Source organism: Myodes glareolus, chromosome 14 (genome assembly GCF_982192425.1).
Source record: "Myodes glareolus chromosome 14, mMyoGla1.1, whole genome shotgun sequence".
In the NCBI taxonomy this organism is placed as follows: Eukaryota; Metazoa; Chordata; class Mammalia; order Rodentia; family Cricetidae; genus Myodes; species Myodes glareolus.
Window position 1 is genome coordinate 50,187,773 of NC_142039.1, and position 22,171 is coordinate 50,209,943.

Genomic DNA, 22,171 nt, shown 5'->3' on the forward strand with positions numbered 1-22,171 from the left:
TGTTGTATGAACACAGAAAAGGACAGAGGGAGGGAGGAAGAAGAGCAAGAAGTCTCTCCATTGAGCTCCTGCTCTTTCATCCAGAGGGAACTCCTTCTAATACATTTTATTCTATTTTCATTTCTTACCTCTGCAGTAGAGAAAGATGCGGCTGTGGCTACAGTGAAGATTGACTGCAACCCATATGTGCATGTTGCCGGTCTAGTGAATGAGTTATAATAGCCATATTTCTTTCTTATTTTGAATGAGTGAGCTCAACAGCCAGTTATAGTAAAAGAACAAAAAACATGCGATAGATGTAGACGGGTGAATGGAATGGATGGCCACCATCAAATCAGGAACTCAAAACATCATGTAAACATTGATTTAGTGGGGGGAAAGCCCCCACTAAATAAAGCAATCAGCTGGCGTTCCCAAGGAAAGGAACTCCAGGTGGAGCAGGGTGTCCCATAAGAGAGCCAGCTAGAGTTCCTCATTGAGAGTCCCAGACAGAACAGAAAGTGGCTTCTGTGAGGCTTTACAGTACAAGACTAAATAACAACAGATGGAGATAACACCACCAAATAGGGGCTTAAAACACCCAGTAGAAACCTCCTGGGAGGCTGAAGCAGTCATCTGAAACCCAACTGAACTTTCTCTCCGTGGCTGAGGTTTCCATGGTAGAACTTTTCTTTCCCACTGTGGGTACTTTTATATCATGGCATAAACACTAGAAACATCTGTTGGAAGCAGCTTACCTTCTAACTGTTCTCAGGGACACAGTATTTATAGTCTTGGACCGTTTTGCATTTCCTGTCAGATCTGGGAGGAGGGGGACAGCTGATCATAGACCAGGAGCCTAGGAGAATACTTGACATAAACATGTTTGGTTTGGAAACATGGGTGGAAGGGAGAGGCAACATCTCTTCCAGAGAGAGCTGCTGAGTAAGTTCAAACAGCCCATGATAATTACCAGTATAATGTACTTACAGTAGCTGCAGGACCAAAACCACAAGATCTTGTATTGAAACAGATTTTTGTTTATATTCTACATTACTAAATGAATAGGAATTACAGACACAAATCAGTGAATCATTAAATTACTTTTATATTACATGATTGGATGCTTTAGGTACTGGAGACATATGGGGAGAAATTGCCCAAGGCAGAGATCAACTCCTTGTGGGTTATGGCCAAAAGCCAGTCCAGGCCCGTTTTCCCAGAGTTTCTTTAGGACACACTCCTGCTTGTTACTGATGGATGCTCCAGCAGCAGACAAGCACGGTTGTGACAGAAACTACGTGGGCCACAGGATCAAGAATCCAAACATCCTGGTAAAGCGTTCTAGCTGCAGGCCAGGGACATGACTGAAGAGACAAGGCCAGGAAGCTGCTTGGCTCCGGGCTAGTTTAGGCAGACATGACATGGCGAAGACCGAACATTTGCTCCATTTGGTTCAGAAGAGTCTGCTGTGCCAGAGAACTGCGACTGCGGAAGAGCTTCTTGCTGTGTTGGTCACAAGATATCCAGTAAAGTTTGTAGTTGTTTCTAGCATTAAATCACAAGAATGGTCAAGAACCGAGGAAGACGGATAGAGGACATGGTCACTTCGGGTTCAACTGCAGTTTTGTTTTGTTTTGTTTTGTTTCTAGTAAGGTGATAATTTTGCCTGGCCCTCAGCATTGCTGCTGACTAGCTGTCACTAATGTAGTCAGCAGGTGTGACTTGAGAACCTGCTGTGTCCCAGGTGTTAACTGGCTGAGTGTGCCCACATACGTGAAGTTCTTTTTCCTGAGGCAGAACAGTAAGAGATAAACATAGGGAAGAACACTGTGGTTGACGGAAGTGCTCCTGAGACATACAGTGGAGGTAGTACGATGCTGTGCTTGGGCTGGTTATCGACCTGCTTCCCCTGGCTTGCTTGGCCTGCTTTCTTATAGATCCCAGGACTACCAGCCATTGGATGAAACCACCCACAATGGGCTGAGCCCTCCCACATTGATCACTAGTTAAAAAATGTCTTACAGCCTGATCTGAGGGAGGCATTTTTCTCCACTGAGGCTCCTTCCTCTCTGATGACTCTAGCTTGTGTCAAGTTGACATCAAACTAGCTAGTATAGGGTGTGGTTACGGATGAAAGATACGAAGGAAGCCTTCACTGGGAAGATGGATGGGAGCAGATACCAGGACACAAGGATCTGAGGTTCCATGTTCCGAGGCGAGGGGGAGTGGAAGCAGGGCAAGCTTGTGTTGTGATTCTAGGTTTGTCTCAGGTTATCAACTTATGCTCACACTAGAGCACTGGTTCTCAAGCTCCCTAAGGCGATGACTCTTGACTACAACCCATGTTGTGGTGAGTGGCATCCATAAATTTTTTATTGCTATTTTCACAAGGGCTTTTAAGTTCCAGTCTCAGTGCCCCCTCAGGGTTCAGAGAGAATGTTATGGTAAGTGGAAGGACTTAGAAAAATCTGAGGGCAGATGAATTCTCCACTGCATACTTTTGTGTATCAGTTTCTTTATTGTTCTGCTTCTATCCTAATTCTATCCCACTTCTAACTTTTCCTAGCTTCTTCTCTTAGCTTCTTTTTATTCTACTCTTAAAAACTCTTCTCCTTCAGGAGCCTTGAAGCAATAAAGAAATTGCAAGAGTTGTTTCTCTTTGGTCAAGAGCACATTTATGGGACAAGGGATAGGGAGGTGAGCCATTGCCATGACAACACAAGGGTCCAAGGTTACAGAAATGAGACAGTGACCAGCAGACAGGAGGGACAGTGAGATAAGCTTTGACATAAACCTTTTGTTAACAGACTGGCAAGCAAAGAATGCGGCAGGCTTTCCTTGGTAACCTTGTTTGGACGTCTGTGTTTCTGACCTTGTACATAGTTGTAAGGTTTCAAACATTTGATCTTGTTAGGGATTTTCCTAACATGACCTCTCTGCCGACACAAAAAATCCCAAGCAAGCCAAGTCTCAACAAGCCAAATTAAAGAATATCCAGGTTTAATGGGATTCCTGCGCTCTTGGGTGGCCCCAAGGGAAACCAGGAAGCCACAAATGTGACCATGGAGGGTGGAGGGGGAGTGAAGGCCACAAGGGGACTTTCCAGGGGAGCAGTTTAAATAGACTGGGGAAGTGGTCAAGTTTTTGGCGGGCTGCCTCGACCCTCCTTCGGGGAGGGGTCAAGGTTTGGTGGGCACAGGGACGGGGCCTCCAAAGATGGAGGTCAGAGACTGGGACTTACAGATCTATTTACAAAAGCCTTTTAGTCGAGTTTAAACTTGCTGTGAGGTAGAAGTCAGCTAATTGTGTGACGTTTGTGTTAGACTGAGAAGACATTGTTAATTTTTGGCATTACTCTGAGTAAAAAGGAACAAAGCAGGCTCTTATGTGTCTACAGTCCTCATGGGACAAATAGATCCAGTTATGAAGCATGTCCCAGTATATTTCCTATATATCAAAATTATACAGCCAAATTAAAAGCCATTTTCCTGATCACCCAGAGATATATGTGCCCAGTAGATGGAATATTTTCATGAGATAAACACACACACAGTGGGAAAACACCCAAAGGTTTTCTTAAGGAAGAAATGAAGTTCTTAGGGAAGAAATAAAGTGACTCATGAGAGAAACTACAGACGAAGAAACTGGTTTCCACAGCCAGAAAGTCCATGACCTTACCAGGTGGGCCTTCCTATTAGAGAATCACTCATTGGTGGGCTGGCCTGTTGAATATTAGTTATCCCCTGCTGCATCTCTCATGGCCCCTGACGCTGTTTCATAAGTGTAATTGTGTTACCACTGTAAGTCATAATGTAAATATCTGGTAGGCAGGATATCTGGTATGCAACCACTGTAGGGGTAGCAACCCACAGGTGGAGAACCACTGCACTAGAGCCTGCCATACTGGGGAGTTAAACCATTGCCTTGTGCTGGGACCTCAGGCTGCTGTGCTGAGGTCAGTGACAAGGAGGCCATCACAGTACCTCAGGGCTGTACTGATGACAGTGAAGTTTTTTAAAAAGTCAGATTTTGTAACATGAGGGCTGGCTTGTTGGGGTTTCTGTCCTGCCCAGTACCCCAAAGCCGGGCAAGCCCAAAGAAAATCACACACAGGACTCCATAAGGTTATAAACTGATTGGCCCTTAGCTCTGGCTACTTATTAGCTCTAATAACTTATGTTACCCCACCATACTTATCTATGTTAGCCACATGGGCTCAGTACCTTTCTCAGTGTGACGGCTTACATGTTGCCTCTTCGGTGGTCTGCACAGGAATGGCTAAGGGAGTTTCCTCCTCCTTAGCCTTATCCTATTTTCATTGCCCCGCCTCTACTTCCTGTCTGGTTGACCCACCTATACTTCCTGCCTGGCCAATCAGCGTTTTATTAAAATGCATGATTGACAGAATACAGACAATTCTCCCGCACCCTTTCCCTCTTTTTTTTTTTTAAACAAAGGAAAATACCCATAGTCCATTTGTTGGGAATGTGGGCGTAGTATTTCAGGCTACTTCCTGCTGGTTGGGGGCGCTGATGATCTTATGGGGACCTAAAGAAAATTTAGAGTTATAATCAAGTCCTGACTGAAGTATCCTGTGAGTCTTGATCATCTCAGGCAGCAGTCTTGAATCTGTTCTGGATGTATAACTCAGACATCTGGGCCATCTGTTCCTGTTGGAGATTTCTCAGGTGGCCTCCCTTGATGGAACTTGATTTTTCTTAACTCAGAATGAATCCATAGCCTCTCATTTTCTGTGGAAACAAAAGCAAAATCTCTTCTCCAAAGTAACAAACCTTTTGACTTCAGTTTTGAAGCCAAGGTATTTTCAAAATACCTATCTTGAGTTAGTTCAGCAGTATTTATAAACAACAGTCCTTTAGCAGCTGTTGCTCCTTCCTCAGCATTCAAACAATTCAAAGAGAGCATAATAGCATACAGTATCAAGATTCTCTGTGTATTTTCCATCTTTATGTAGCTTTATTTTAACCTCTATTTCTTTTATTTTTACTTTTACTTTTTGAGACTGGTTCTCTGTATATCTTTGTCCTGGAATAACTCTGTAGACCAGGCTGTCCTTGAACTCACAGAGATCCACTTGTCTCTGCCTCCCAAGTGCTGGGATTAAAGGCAAGTGCTGCCATACCTTGAACTCACAGAGATCTGTCTCTGCCTCCCAGGCATTGGGATTAAAGGCGTGTACTACCACACCTAGAGGTCACAGAGGTCAATCTACCTCTGCCTCCCTTGTGTTGGGATTAAAGGTGTGTACCACCACACCCAACTACTTTCTTTCTTCTTCTTTTACCATAAGAACTTAGCCTGCATATATTTTTAACACTTAGTAAACCATTTAGAGGTTTTCTTCGTCTTTGAACCTCTCTTTACTGTATCTCTCTCTCTTTTTTCTGAACACATGAGTCTAAAACCATGGCTTTGACGGTTAGACCCAGCCCATTATTTAGCTTTCCAGCATCATGGCTGAGGTACCAGCCAGAGCTGTGTTCACTGCCACAACTCTATGGCGTTTTAAGGTCCTTGCCAGCAAGCAAACTGCAACATTCTGCTCATAGACCACACTCAGTCGGACTGCCTGCCTAAAAGAGTCAAGGTTTGCCCTGGCAGGACAGCCCAGAAAACCGGCATTTTAAAACGAAACAGCTTTTTTCCTGTGACTGCTAAAACCATGAAAAGCAAGCATTCAGCTTTTCACCAACACCATTTAAGTGTTTCGTGGCAGGACCTCCTAAAAGAGCTGCAAGGTTTTGCAGCTAAAGCTGAGTCAGGAAGCCTCTCTTAGATGAGAGCCTTGCTTGCCCCTAGCAAGCAGAGCCGATGCGAGAAATTGCTGCTACCAAGAAACCACGTGTAATGCTGTCATTTTGTTTTAGAATTACTTCCCAAACTGTCTCAGGCTTTATGTGGATACAGCTGTCAACACGTTGCCGCCATATGTAGTGAGGGGCTGCGGGCAGGCCTGCTTTTCATCCCGCCTGGCTCCTGCATGGCTAGCTTAGTCCCAGAAATAACAACACACAAATTGTATTCATTTAAGCACTGCCTGGCCCATTATCTCTAGAGAGTTAGTTACTGACTAACTCTCATATCTTGATATTAACCCATTTCTAATAATCTGTAGCACCACGAGGTGGTGGCTTACCGGAAAAGATTCAGCATAATCTTTTAAAATTAAAATATGTACACCACACCATAGACACGTATTCAGGTTTTCAATGGGCAACTGCCCTGAGCTCAGAAAAGGCTGATTCGGTAATCACACATTTATTGGAAGTTATGGCCATCATGGGTATACCTGCACAAATAAAGACAGACAATGGTCCAGCATATGTATCTAAGAAAATGAAACGCTTCTTTGCTTATTATAATATAAAACACGTTACAGGTATACCAAATAATCCTACAGGTCAGGCAGTTATAGAAAGATCAAATCGTACTATAAAGGATATGCTAAACAAACAGAAAGGGACGAAAGATACCCCCAGAAATAGATTGCATAATGCTTTATTAACCTTGAATTTTCTTAATGCTAATGAGAAAGGAACAACAGCAGCAGAGAGGCATTGGATAATGGAAAAAACTTCTGAACTAAACCAACCTGTTTATTTCAAAGACGTGCTGACCTCTCAATGGAAGCCAGGAGATGTGCTACGTTGGGGAAGGGGTTTTGCTCTTGTTTCCACAGGAGAAGAAAAATTGTGGATACCATCAAAATTAATAAAGGTTCGATTTGAAGAGGAGAAACCTCTTGGAAAGGAGAAATGACAGCATCTACAATGATGATAACCGTACAGGTGGTAAGAAAAGCATATAGAATGGGGGCAGGGTTCTGTTCTTATCTCCACAGGAAAACACTGATCTTTGAAAAGTTCAAGATATTTGAATACTGACAGATGGAAAATAACGGCCCAATAGGGACTATCAAGAAAACTGAATAGGTTCTGTAAGTACCATATACTAAATCATATTTCTAAATTTATAGAGCTGGTTTTAGAGTTGGACTCTGGCTCAGTCCCCCTCTAATTCCAAGCCTGTTGTTTAAAGAAAAACCCAGAGTTTCTGGAGTTTCTGTCTCATGTCAAGAGCCATGATATGGGACAGAAAGAAATATGAGTTTAGAAAACATCTTTACTTTTCTTCATATCTATCATACCTTCATTAAATATATCTATCATGTCTCTCATTGAATATAGGTATTCATGTATATGTCTATATAATTAATGTTTAAGTTTTCCACAATGAACAATGAGTTTTTCCTACAGTGACATTTGAAGTTTCCAGGAAGAAGATGAGGCCCCATAACAACAACTCCACCTGGTTGATATGACGTCATGATACTGATAGCGCTACTACAAGACCTGTTTTGGGTACCAGCTGCACAAGACGGTTCCAACGTGCTGAAATGGTGCACATCTTGTACAACATTCTGGCCAGACCTCCACAAAATACTCAGAGACTATTTGCAATTTTAAAAGACATTGATCTTGAAATTTAACCATCATTTTACTTTCACAGGATCCCCCAGAAAGAACATCGCCCCCATGACAGCTGGAAGTAATTCTAGAGAACGACGTCCCCTCTCCCAGTAAAGTTTGTCCTTGGGTTTAGGGACATCATTTAGGGGTTGGTTATAATTAGTATACGGTTGAGGGTTGGGGGAGGAATTTTATAAGCACAGGAATCTTAAAAAAAAAAAAGAGGGATAATTGGATTATGGGATAAATAGATTTGTACTTGTGAGTTATTGCTTTTAGACAAACATATTGGTATCGATTCTTATATATTGATACAAAGTTAAATTATGTTGACTATTTTATGCATGCATGCTTCATGCTTCTACCTCTGTTTAAAACATTTTTATGTATTTGTATATATATATATTGTATTGATATATGTATATTTACCATATTGCATTGTATACTTCTACCTCTGATTAAGATACTTATATATTGTTTATGTATTGATATATATATCTACCATATTGCAATGTATACTTGCACATTGTTTATATTTGGAAGTCACATTGTCCTCATTTATTGCACAGTTGTTTATTATCTCAGTTTTTAAGTTAGATAGATATTGAGAATTATATAGATCAACAGTCATCTAAGTTTGTCATTTATAATTAGACTAATCAGGTTCTTTAGATATATAGAGATTATATTCAGTATAGATAGATAATCTTCAACCTCTTCAAAGAGCTGTAGAAAATGGCCTTTAATCTAATTCAGAGTTCTATGGTAGGGAGACACAATCACTCCTGGCAACACTGATCTATGCCCGAGAGAATGTTGAGCACCAAAGACACTCCACCTGGAGCCTTTCTTCTTGGCAGAACTGGCCTTTGGGTAAAGAAATGCTCATACCTCAACTACTGACAGAGTTACAGAATATCCGTAAATGGATAAAACAAGACTGTCATATCCTGCCAAGACAGGGTAAGATAGTTTTGAAGTTTCTTGCCTTTGAAAATGGTATGTCAGTTACATCAGGCCTTAGCCAAAGTTGGTTGCTTCAACGCTGCAAATGTGACTTTGGGTGTTTGTCCAGGTAGCCAGTTGTCTCTGCGATTTGGTACATGTTCTGGAAGTTGTTTGATTGCACTTCCTAATTACTCAGATAACATTATTTCCCTTCTCAGATCTTCGATGGGATTGAAGATTATATAAATGTAGTTACTTTCCTTTCATGACTTGGCCAAGTTATTTGTTATACAAGACTTAAGCTAGTTAGAATAGGATATTTGTATTTATTGTATATAATTTCGTAGGTTTGTACTTATTGTATATAATTGCGTAGTAGGCTTAGAACTCTCTTACTTAAACAAAAGGGGGAGATGCTGTGGGAGTTCCTTCAGCTCCTTCAGCCAATCGCCTCTGAGTTACCAGCCCATTGGGGCGTGGTCTCTCTCCCTTTAAAAAAAGCAACGGCTGTCCTCCACTCTGTCTTTGTCTTCCGGCTCCGTTTCCGGCCCCTGGACTCCTTTCCTGTTCGCGCGGAGGGGCTGTTGTCTGGGACGGTAATCTGTAAGTTTTTTCCCCTTTGAATAAATAACCATTCTATTAATCATAATTCCAAACTGGTGTGGGATTGTCTGTGACTTACGCCTTCAAGATTTTGATTCTATTTCCAAGGGACAGATGTTGTAATATGGGAATGAGGCAGATGCAGGGTGTGAGAAAGGAATGATATTTGTATATCAGAGATTTACATTATGATGATGTTCATTGTTGTGTGAGACAATAAGAGAAAGATGATCACTCCAAGATGAATTTTAGGCCTTGGCAGCAAGGAAGAACAGCTTCTGATGTACTGAACCTTGACCCTCCGTTCAAAGGCATATTTATTGATGGTTACACAAAGTTGTTTTTTGGATAAACAAGTTCATCATAGCAAAGTCCCTAATGTAATCCGTATGTTTTTCTGAAGGAAAGCACCACACCCCTTTCCCTTCAGTCTTTATGGTGAACTGTTTGCAGTGCCCAACAACCCAAGAGCCCCAGGTGTGCCAGGGCAGTCTGGTGACTAAAGTTATGCAAAGGCTGTAACGCGGCTTCAGAAAAACAACTCTGTAACTCACAGAAAGCAATCACTGATTTCCACCATGACTTCTTCAAGGTCAAAGTCCTTCTAGAAAACAGCTGTTCATTCTGATATTTACTTTAGATACAGTGAGATGCAAGTATTCTGTTCTAGTGTTTGCACTTGGTGTGGTGATTCTGCTAGATTCCTACAACAGACAGGTAATGGTTTTGTCAGTTAGAAGGAGTATGAGGGACAACGTGATGGCTTAAATAAGAATGGCCTTCTCGGGGGCTGGAGAGATGGCTCAGTGGCTAAGAGCATTGCCTGCTCTTCCAAAGGTCCTGAGTTCAATTCCCAGCAACCACATGGTGGCTCACAACGATCTGTAATGAGGTCTGGTGCCCTCTTCTGGCCTTCAGGCACACACAGAATATTGTATACTAAATAAATAAATAAAAAAAAAGAATGGCCTTCTCAGACTCATATTTGAATGTTTAGGGAGTATTATTAAGAGGCGTGGCCTTGGCTCTGGTTTCTGCTCCCATTGCTCATCGCTGACACTGGTGGAACCATGGTGAATGTCGAGTGTCCCTTTGTGGCCGTCAAGCCAGACAGCATGCAGCATGACCCGGTGGGTGAAAGCATCCAGCGCCTCGAGCAAAAGGGGCTCTACCTGGTGGCCATAAAGTTCCTTCAGGCTTCTGAGGAGCACCTGAAGCAGCACCACATTGACCTAAAAGACCACCCTTTTTTCCTGGGGCTGGGAAAGTACATGAAGTCAGGGCCTGTGGTGGCCATGAGCTGGGAGGGGCTCAATGTGATGAAGACAGGCCACACGATGCTGGGAGAGATCAATCCAGTTGATAAGCCAGGCACCGTTTGAGGGGGGGTTTTGCATTCAAGTTGGCAGAAACATTGTTCATGGCAGTGATTCAAGTGTGAAGGGCAGAGAAAGAGATCAGTCTATGGTTTCAGCTTGAAGAACTGATTGATTGACTACAAGTCTTGTGCTCATGACTGGGTATGTGAGTTGAGGTGGATAGCTCTGGGTCCTTTCCAGCATTACTGGTGGATCCCTAGGCTCAGCTCTTCATTCCCCAGAATGAATGGATCATCTCTTCTAAACCAATAAAAACTTTAGAACTGGAAAAAAAGTGATGTGGCCTTGCGGAGTAGGTGTGACCTTGATGGAGAAAGTGTGTCACTTTGGGGTTTCAAATACCTAAGCCAGGCCCAGAGGCTCTCTCTCTCCCTGCTGCTCGCTGACCCAGATGTAGCACTCTTGGCTCCGTCTACAGCACCATGTCTGCCTGCCCATCCGTGCTTCTTGCCATGATGATAATGGACTAAACCTCTTAAACTGTAGGACCCAATGACATGTTTTCCTTTATAAGAGTTGCTGTAGCTCTATTCCTCACAGAAATAGAACACTGACTAAGACAGGGAATAATTGTAGGGAGACCAGATTTGCAAAGGAAAGTACAGAGCTTGTGGTTACATCTTAAGGTGGGATTTTCTTACTAAGTGAAAAAGTCAGACAGGAATTAAAATGTATGTGTAAAGTCCTAGGAGAGAAGTCCAGGCTAAAACAGTGAATTTGGGAATTATGTTCAAAGTCATGAGAATAAATGAGATCCCCCGCAGAAAAGAATTGTTGGCATAGGACATCACACTTATTTGGAGACTGGGCCGGTCAGTTTCCTGACACTGTATCAACAGATATGGAGATAATCGATTTAAGAAGAGAAAAGGTTCATTTGACTCATTTTTAGGAATTCCATTTCCTAATGAGATGAATCCGTGATTTAAGCCTGTAATAGGAGTTCTGACTGGTGATGGTGGGATCCGATAGGAAGCAAAAAGGTTTGCCTCAAGGACAGAAAGTGAAAGAAAGGAAAAAGAGGTCAGGATTCTCCAATCCCTTTCAAGGGCGCATCCCAACGACCTAAACACCCCCTACTAGGACCCATATCTTTAAGATTCTACTCCCTCCCAAAACTCTACTCTGAGGACCAAGCCTTAAATGGGTTCTTTGAGGCACATGTAAGCTCTAAATTACTCTAGAGGTTGAGGGGCTGATGGGATATTATGGAAGCTTTATCAAAGTGCTCCTGGAGGCATAGAGTGGCTGCCTCTGTTGCCCAAAGTATCCATCGTGTCTCCTTTCAACTTCATATTTATCCATTCTTCACAGAATGAGGAGAAACCTGTGCAAATGATGTTTAAGAAGTCTTCCTTTAAGATGACCTATGTGGAAGAGATATCCACTGCGATTCTGTTACTTCCCTATGCTGGCAACGAGCTGAACATGATCATCATGCTTCCAGATGAGCACGTTGAACTAAAAACGGTAAAAATCACGAGACCTTGGTGGAGCTGTGAGGGAGAAAGAGTGGCATTTGTGTTTCTGCAGGGGCGGCTCTCCTAGGCTCCCATGATCATGTTTTTATCTTCCATTTGTTTGTGAGGCTGGGGTAGAACCCAGAACCTGGAGTCTGCTTGATAAACACTGGGGTCTGCTTGACAAACACTGGAGTCTGCTTGACAAACACTCACCACTGAGCTGAACCCTACCTCGCCCAGCTACTATATTAACTTAAAGCCACAAGTCCCTGGGCAGTGTAGAGCCTCCCCATCGTCTCAAGTGCCCCATGTAACAACATTGTCCTAAAGTGTCCAACTCTCTTCTAGGTGGAAAAGGAAATGACTTATGAGAAATTCACAGAGTGGACGAGGCTGGATATGATGGACGAAGAAGAGGTGGAGGTTTTCCTCCCACGGTTTAAGCTGGAGGAGAATTATGACATGAAGAACTTCCTGTGCAAGCTGGGCATGACCGATGCCTTTGAGGGCAGGGCAGACTTTTCTGGAATATCTTCCAAGCAAGGCTTGTTTTTGTCCAGGGTTGTGCATAAGTCCTTTGTGGAGGTCAATGAGGAGGGCACAGAGGCTGCGGCTGCCACCTCCAGTGTAGTTTTTAAGTGCATGCCCCCCTACTTCTGTGCAGACCACCCCTTCCTTTTCTTCATCCAGCACTGCAAGACCAAGGGGATTGTGTTCTGTGGCCGGTTCTCCTCTCCTTGAGAGAGGGTGCTGCTGAGTCAGCCCACCACCTTTGCGTAGTCCCTCTCCCATGTTCCATGATTTGTCTGTGGATTAATAAATGTTGTGACAAGTCTGTGCTTGGTGGCACATACCTGTAAATCTAGCTGATGAAGTTGAAATGATCAGAAGTCAAGCAAAGGCAGTCTTAGGTATATAGCAAATTCAAAGCAAGCCTGGGCTACATGAGACCATTAAAAACAAACCAACAAGCAAGCAAAAACAAATTAAGATGAAACAAAAAGAAAAGAAAATATCTGATTCTGGACGCTTTATACAGAAGAAGTGTTTAGTTCATGGTTCTGGAAGCTGCAGAACATAGTTGGGACTTCTGTACTGCTTTAGTGGGGCCCCCTAGAGGATGGCACTGTAACAACAGTATGTGAGATTCAGATTTGTTATTAACAAATCTTTAGAACACCATCATCACTCTCTCTCTCTCTCTCTCTCTCTCTCTCTCTCTCTCTCTCTCTCTCTCTCTCTCTCTTTCATTTGTATTTTAACAAATAAAGTTTGCCAGAAGTTCAGAGAGTAAAACTGCCACACAGGTCATCCTTATAGACCAGGCAGTGGTGACACACACCTTTAATCCTAGTAGCCACACTAGTTTGCCATAGAAACCGGGCTGTAGTGGTACACACTTTTAATCCCAGCACTAGAGAGGAATACAAAATAGGAGGAGACAGCTCTCAGACACAGTCTTATTCTGAGATTCTTGAAGGCAGGATCACCATTTCGGACTGAGGTAAGAGCCGGTAGCTGACTGTTTTGCTTTTCTGACCTTCCCAGGTTGAACCCCATTTCTGTGTCTGAGTTTTTAATTAATCGTGCCACACCTCTCTTTCTCTCTCTCTCTCTCTCTCTCTCTCTCTCTCTCTCTCTCTTTCTCTCTCTCTGTATGTATGTATGTCTTTGTTTATGTATGTGTACGAGTGTGTTGTGTATGTGCATATGGTCTGTGTGTGTATATGTGCGTATGCCTCTGTTGTGATGTTAATTACTCCCCTATAAACCTCTCAAATGAAGGATGACCTGTTTCATTGCCTTTCATTTGAACCTACAAACACCCCTTCAGTCCCAGAAATTATATAACAGCACAACTATATTGCAAATGTCTTCTTGGCTCCAACTCTGAGGACATCTGCATCTGGGACACAGGAAAAGCCCTGCAGTCTGATGGAAGCTGCATTTAAATTCTCACGAGGACTCTGAGTGTGATAGTTAGGCACAAATCACCCAGACTGTGCAGAGACATACTTTAACTTCTTACTGCTGTTGTTTGGACATGGATTGCTCCTCAAAGGCCCATGTGTTAAAGATTCAGTCTCAAATGAGGCCCTTGTGGTATTGAAACATTTAGGAGTTGGGGTTTAGTAGAAGAAGCTTAGATAACTTGAGTGTGCACTTGAAGTGATGGCTCACCTTGCCTTTTTTTCAAGCCCCTCCCCCCATCCACTTGAGATGAGATGAGCAGCTTCCTCTACCTTTTGTTGTTGCACCATGATTCTCTGTCCCAACTGATCATAGACTGAAACCTCTAAACCAGGAACCGGAACAAACTCTTCTCCTCATGAGGTGACTGCCTCAGGTTCGTCACAATGACAGGGACGCTAACTAATGCACTTATGTACGTTAAGTCCAGACTTGACAATCCAAGGATCACATGAAAGTGTGAGTTTATCCCAGGAATATAAAATTGATACAACAATGTTATTCAATTGTTTTATCAATTGTTAAATTGATAAAGTTTAACAATGGTTAAACCAATGCCATATTTCTGTTAGACAGAATAAAAGCTTAAATCATTTGGTTAACTTAACAGATGCCAAAATAGCTCTCTCACCCTAAAGTGCCCTGTGGTTGATAGACCCACAACAGGAGCACTTATTTTACTTTAATTAATCAAGTAGAAGCTTACCCTATAGCTGCTTTACTCACCAGTGTTCCTCCAGAATGATAGAAGTGATGTTCCTTTAAGATTTCCTGGGGTGAGGGCCTTTGCGCACCCCTGACACATCAAGGATGACTCCCAGGAATTGCTTCTGATGCTCCTACCTGAGTGCCTGCATCCAACTACAGGTCCTGGGAGGTCTCCCCTTTCTCCAAGCAGGGTAGCATAGATGTTGGAGTTGGTGATACGTGGATTCAAACTGCATCTTGACTCTTTGTTCATCTACACAGATGCCAGTAGCATGACTTCCTATATTACAGAGCTGTGTGCTGACAGACTTGCCATCATGATGAGGCACATTGCTTTAACTGAAGAAACAACAAAACCCCATCTGGACTAGATTTAGGCAATACTGCCCAAGAAGTAGGTCTGTGCCATCAATGTCTTTAGAAAGTCTTTGGTGTGATTCTTATACTGGAAGACTTTCAAAGGAAGTAGATAGTACCTGATTCAGACTTAAGAGGGAGAAAGAAAGGAGAGAGGGTGGAAAGAGAGATATTTCAGGTTGCATGGTGCTAATGGTAAGTACTGGGAGATGGAAGAGATGGAGATCCAAGGTGGGCATGGAGAAAATGAAGATTCATCGTTCGGCACAAGACTAGCCAGGAGGGCATGGTGACATAAGTACTCAGCTTTGTTTCTTCTGTCACAGATGAGTAAGTCCCACATGATTTACTCTTATTGGTTCCTCTTCCAGAGGACTATGGGCTTTCCTCTCATATTTTGGCCTTTTCTGTTTAAAAAATCAAAACCCAAACCATCTTTCATGTTGGAGATTTAACTAACTGATAGATTGCCAGCCTGGCTTGTGCAAAGCACTGAATCTGAACACTAGCCTGGCTTGTGCAAGGCTTGAGTCTGAACACTAGCTTAGCTTGTGCAAAGCACTGAGTCTAAACACTAGCCTGGCTTGTGCAAGGCACTGAGTCTGAACACTAGCCTAGCTTGTGCAAGACAGTGAGTCTGAACACTAGCCTGGCTTGTGCAAGGATTGAGTCTGAACACTAGCACTGAAACAAACAGCTCTCTCCCCAAATATTTCACTTTTCTTCTTCACCAGCCTCCCTGGACAACCTTGAAACTATTTCTTCACTCAGCTGACCTTAAATCACATACTGTACTCCTAGCCCACATATACCTTTCCAGGTTTCCAGTATCCTCTCAAATGATGGCATTCCCCAGGGATGAGGGAGTCTCTTCACCATCACAGCCTCCAAGTAATTCCTTTCACTCACAAGGAACCATGTAGAACAGGAATACAAACAGTTCTCAGGGTCTCTTCTCTAGAGCTGAGTTCCTTCTTATATTTCTACATGCCCTGGTCATCTTTGGATTCAGGACCAGTTGGGATGCCTGGGGGTCTCCAGTGGGAGTTCTTCGTCACGGAAAGTCATTTTCCTCGTGTGTATTTCTGGATGGTCCATGACACCCTCTAATTATAAATATATCCTGGAGCTGATATTAAAGTTTTATACCCCTGCCTGCCATCCTAATGTGACTGGTTATTGGCTAGGCAATCTGTTGTGACCATGTTACAGCCAAAACACAGATTTGTAACTGGGACAAGTTAGATTATGATATCTATCACAGTAGAAGCAATGAGCAGAGACACATCCTACTAGGAATTTTTCCATTTGTTTTATGTATATACGTGTTTTGCTTGAATGTATGTCTGTGTATCATGTGCACGCAGTACTCAAGGAAGCCAGAGGAAGGCATCAGGTTCACTCGGCATGACATTACAGACAGTTGTGAGCAGACAGCCATGTGGGTGCTGGCAATTGAACCCTGACCCTCTGCAAGAAAAACCTATTCCTATGCATTTATTATCATCTCCTTTTGGATAGTGAGAGTGTTCACATGCACTAAGACTATGGAGTCTCACTTGTCCTCCTGGGTCGCCTTCTGAATTACATCCAAGTTATCTGAAAACAACAAACTGTTAGCAACATGTACATACTTGACTACTTACAATGTATACAGGTAGCTTCATTTCTGCCATGTCAGGTTTCAGTGTTCTTTTAATATAGGATATATTTTGTCTTTGTTCCTTTCTAAAATACGGAATACAAATGCTCTCTTAAAACATAGAGTATAAAATATCCCCAATCTGTCACAGATAGATAATTTGTGTCTTTCATTATCTATCAGTGGCAGATTGGGGATATTTTATATTCTATGTGTTAAGAGAGCACATGGGTGTACGGGGTAGAAGGAAGGGGAGAAGGGGAGGGTTGAGGAGAACTTGAGGGAATGGGATAGTCAAGATGGAGGAAGGACAGAGATGAGAGCAAGGAAAGAGATATCTTGATTGAGGGAGCCATTATGGGGCTAGCAAGACACCTGGTACTAGGGAAATAACCAGGAACCCACAAGGATGACCCCAGTTAAGACTGTAAGAAATAGAAGAGAGGGTGCCTGAACTGGCCTTGCCCTGTAGAGAGAGAATTGATTCTGGTAGAAAATAAATAACGAAGTGCATATGTGGATCTCTTGAATCCAGAACTTGGTTGTATTCTGGTTATTTTACCTTCTGTGCATTCTTCCACAGGGACTCTTATGCAGAGAGAAGATAATATTTTAGAATATTTTTGTCACAAAAATAGAGTAAAAAATTAAGAATCTATATAAAAACAGTTTCTGAATCAATTCTAAATATTTGAGATTTTACCAATTAATGGGAACTGACCCCATAGAAATTGTGGTACCTTTTACTAATGATAAATTTGTTCTCATTTTGGAAAAAAATGAACATTGGTAAAAAGCTTACAGTAATTTTTGGGAGAGATTAACAAAAATATCCTCAAAACAAGAAACTTTGGTTTATAAAAATAACTAATTGGATTCTCCCTTACTTGGTATGAGGAACACTGATTTCTCAAGCTCCTACATTCTATATGAATGAAAACAAATCATGAAAGGCAGGTTATAAGTCAGGAAAAATAAGTGGCTCAAAGTCCTAGGATTCCATTTAAAAGTCAAAATAATATGCTATTCTCATGGTATTACTAGATTTTCTAGAACCTCTTAACGTAGCTACTGACTCTCAATATGCAGAAAGAGTTGTTTTACATAGTGAATCTGCTAAACTTGTTTCAGATGATTCAGAATTAAATTTGGTATTTATTCAACTACAACAAGTAATCCTAAATAGAAATCATCCCTTGTAGATAACACATATTAGATCCCATATGGGTCTACCAGTTCCTCTAACATGAGGCAATGATGAAATTTATCATCTATTGGTAGGAAATCTGATAGAAGCCTCAGAATTTTGTAAGCAACACCATATTAATAGCAAAGGCATAAAGAAAAAAATTTTCCTTCACTTGGCAACAAGCCAAGAAAATTATAAGGAAAGGTTTTATTTGTTCTTTGTATAACCACAGTCTACTACCTGTACGGAGTAACCCAAAAGGTGTAGCATGATTACTAAGAACCCAGGCACAGAAATCGGAGTTCAACCTGAAGGTCCGAAAAGCAAAACAGCTTGAAATATAGATGTGCCTCTAGATGAATGGATGTAGATGTGAGTAGAGCCTATGGGTGGTAGAGAAGAAATGAAGGGGGATAAAAAGAGGGGCCTCAAGGACATAGATAACATGAAAGCATAAAAGAGACTAGGGGTGTTTTGCCTTAAGGGGTCAGAGAAGTGGGGGCAGGTAGGAAAACAGGTGAAAGTACTCAAACATACTTTGTTTGAAAGCAGCATGATGCTATGCAATGTACTATGTAAACCTTGATGTTATCTACATTGTATGCTAATTCAAAAAGTAAAATATGAGATGGGAATTTCTAATAATATATGTTAGAAAGGTGTCTCCATGAGAATGTAAAATTCCACATTGGCTTTAGAGAAGGATCTAAGAGGTCCTCAGAGTGTTAAATAGGGAGCCGCCATGGTGCCCAACAATCCCAGTTCAGGTATGTATTCAAGAAAGCTCAAAGTATTTAACCACACCAAAACAGGTGCACGAAGCTCATGGCAGCATATTCACTAATAAACAAAGCATGGAAATATTATCAATACTTACAACCTGATTAATGAATTAAAAATCAGTTTCTTTAAAAAGATCTGGGAGAGAAGAAAGCAAGTGAACAAAGGAGAGGTGTGTGTGTGTGTGTGTGTGTGTGTTTTCTGGGAATAGGAAAGATCTTCCTGCAACCCTCCCACATTCTTTCTGTGGCCTGTCATTTCCTGTCAGACAGCTGTTTGGTGTCATTGGCTTTAAAGTGGGAGGGAGAGATTAGTCAAGTCTAGGTGATCAACCTTGATTCACAATTTTAGAAGGAAGCGCTCCCCTGATGATCAGCACATCTGCATGCAGAACTGAGCAGAAGTCTCCAACTCAAAGGTTAAAGCAGCAAAGGTTATGACACAACGTGATGACCAAGCCTTTGCATCCATTCCAGGCACCCATTATCTGAAAGATCAAGGAAGAGTCAGTGTTTTCAACAAAGCAGATGGCCATGTCCCTGAATACTATATGGCTAAAGGGTTCTCTACAGAAAAGCAAATATGAGGGTAGTAATACATTGTAATACATTGTCCATCTGTGTGACCTCCAAACTGAGTGAGTTATCAGTTCCTTACAATGTGTGAAAATAGAGGTTTTGTTTAGTTTTTTTTCCTTTTAACTAGCTACATCAGACAGAAAGAACAAGAAAGTAGTAGGTGTTCCGCCATACTTGGGAATATAGATAGCTCTCTATCAATCCCTGGGCTCCAACTCTGATTTTATCAATTTCTTGCTACCTGTAAATTCTGAAGCAGGCTTAGACTCTTAACTTCACAGTGTTAGTCAGCTCTTCATGTTTATAAGGGAACGCTCTAGCTAATCGACCTATAAAGGCATAGGGCTTATTTGGCGCGACTTTGGAGGTTTCAAGCTAAGGCTCACTGGCCTCAATGACTTTTGAGCCTGTGACAGCATGACATATCATGGCAGGGAAGGTGTAGCACGGGGAACTGCTAAGTTCCTGGAAGCCAGAAAATGACCAGAAGGAAGATAGGTGGTTGTAGCAACTACTGGGTACTAAGCCTTTAATGGAGGGAACTTTGTTTATATAAATAACGTTTACTTATTTTTGAAAAAAGACAAGAAGATTGCAGAAGAGTATGATATGAGGTGTCACTGTTCTGGCTTAAGTAATACCCAGTTACACTTTTGCATTATAATTTTGAGTTTATTATAGCTTCTTCCTCCTCTCTCCCTCTGTCTCCTCCTCTCTCTCAATCATTCTCCTTATATCAGGTTAAGTCTGTTCATCATCTACCCTGATATCTGCTTCTCCTTTGATTCCCTGCCTCACCCCATCAGGGTCTCAGTTATCTGTCTTCGGTGGCTGGACTGGTTGTAAGCTTGTGATAAATATTCTACATTATTGATTGACATGGAAACACCAAGGCCATTTGCTTGAAGAAAAACATGCTCCTGTTGTGCACATGCTTTCTTCCTCGTGGCCATGGAACAAAAGACCAGAGAAAAGAGAGTTCTGTAATACTGCTGTGTGCAGACTGGCTAGAGTGAGAGAAGGGAGAGATAAGTAAAAACCCCTCTCTGTCCTTTCTTTTCTCCTTATGGCTAAATGGAACGGAGGATGGGTCTCAGAGGACTGAAGCTAACTCCAGGCAGGTAGGCAGCATGGTTCAGGAGGATAAAGATCCTGGAGACTGTCCCCATTCTGAATCCCTCAACTGTGACCTTCACTCCATTCCTGTTCCAAAGATTTATGTTGCTCCCCCCCCCGCCCGCACACTTGTAACACATACAATGCTGAGCCATGACTTTGCTTTTTTTCATATCTTGATTTAGAGTGATGTACAATGCATAAATATAAATTTGACCAGTTAGTCATATGAAAACAATAATTAGGTACCCGATTTGGAGATCCAAGTCTTTGATCCCAGTTCTGAGGAGGCGTAAGCAGGCATAGCTCTGTGAATTCAAGGCCAGTCTGGCCTACAAAGTGAATTCCAGGCTGCCAGGGCTACAGAGTGAGACATTATTTCAAAACAAACAAACTATATGTGTGTGTGTGTGTGTGTGTGCGTGGTTTTTTTTTTTTAAAGTAGGGCAGAAAATACTTTTAAACCATCTCTGTATTAGCTATTTTCCAGCTCCTTTACTATGGTGCCAATAAAACAGAAGAGAAAATGAAACTTAAGGTACATTTATACCAAAAACATCTACAGACTGCCTTGAGCCAGAATTTACTGTCTAGTTACATGGGTATCTGATTCAGCAAGGGAGAGTTGTTGTGGACACACGATGTCATCTGGATTTTAAGATTTGACTCTGCTTTTCCATATAGAAAAATCACTAACATATGAGAAACTTAGATCCTGGTAAATATAGGAAAGAACAAAATGAAGTTTCCTTTCCATTTAGAGGTTAAACTTGAGAAAAACTAATATGGATGATCTTGTAACTCTGATCTTTCCAGCCTCTTCCTTCCTAGCGCTGGGATTGCAGGCTTGTACCACCATACAGCTTAGGGAGCTCTGGAGATGGAATTCGGAAACTCTGCATATGCTAGGTTACTGTTTGACCAATTCAACAGCATCTCCAGCCTGGAGTTACTATTTTTTTTTTCATTAATATTGAATGCCTGGTCATTCTGAGGAAGCCAAAGTCAGCATTTCTGGAGTTCATCACCATGATCATTCAGAGGTGCTTTTCAAAGCCTGTGAGGAAAGCCCAGGACAGAGAGCTATGTAAGTGGATAGAATGCCCAGAGGCAAGAGAATAGAATAGCATTTGGTGAGATCACCTTTCCTCCACTTGGAAACTAACTTCTGAGCAAAGCAGCGGCGTCTCCTACTGTGGTAGGTTCTCTTCTCCATCAAAACATGAGGGCATTCATGGGTGTCCTGCTCCTTCACTTTCTGTCAGAGCCCATGGCTGTGAATCTGTTCCACCTTAACCAAAGGTCAGAGAGTTCAGGCCTATTATTGCTCCTTCAAGGTTATGACAGGAGGTTTGACTCAGGGAGTGACTACCTATAGGATGCTTGGCCTAAGGTGTGGCCACTGAATGTTCTGCCTAAACAACAGAATACTTAACTCAAGATATAGTTACTCAATGTTTTAAGTATTGAAGAGGTAATTACTTCACTTGTCCGTTGTTTGTATCATGGTAAATAAGTCTTGCCTTCCCCCGCTTCCCCTTTGTGATTGGGGTTTATAAAACACATGGAAAATAAACACGAGTGAATTCAGTATTCACTGGCTTGCCCTCCTGACTCTATTCTGTGTCTTTGTCCTTTCTTTTGTATCTCTGTTTGTTCTGCCTAACATTCCTAATCCATACGCCCCTGCCCTGGAATGTAGGACCCCAAACACTTCCTTTGTTTAAACTTTGTACAATCAACTTTTTGTAGTTTGAATGGTCTAATGAGTGTGTCTATCGTGTGGTTTGTCAGTAGCTGTACTAGCATTAGAGCCTTGGAGAGTAATAGAGGCTCATATGGCTGAAGTTTCAGAGTAAGGACATTTGCAACAGCCTTGAAAGCAGAGGAGCTAGAGAAACCTAAGGGACAGGGAAGGTTGAAATCCCCTCGGGGTGGAGAACACAGGGTGACTGAGGAAGCAGA

General features: G+C 42.1%; 2 protein-coding genes and 1 pseudogene across 5 annotated transcripts in view; all 3 read left to right on the forward strand.

Annotated features, from left to right (window-relative positions):
- The window catches only part of LOC148119867 (serpin B6-like), a 41,244-nt gene extending 28,544 nt beyond the window's left edge, over positions 1 to 12,700 (forward strand). For all 4 annotated transcript variants that reach the window (XM_087896497.1, XM_087896499.1, XM_087896498.1 and 1 more), the window contains 2 exons: positions 11,717 to 11,872; positions 12,214 to 12,700. In XM_087896497.1, coding sequence (XP_087752623.1) covers positions 11,717 to 11,872; positions 12,214 to 12,606 — 549 coding nt within the window. In that variant the 3' untranslated portion in view covers positions 12,607 to 12,700. The remainder of the gene's footprint in view (positions 1 to 11,716; positions 11,873 to 12,213) is intronic.
- LOC125397621 (serpin B9-like) overlaps positions 1 to 22,171 on the forward strand; it is a 242,101-nt gene that overhangs the window by 184,643 nt on the left and 35,287 nt on the right. The gene's annotated exons all lie outside the window — the stretch shown is intronic.
- Positions 381 to 11,704, forward strand: LOC146892023 (nucleoside diphosphate kinase B pseudogene; annotated as a pseudogene).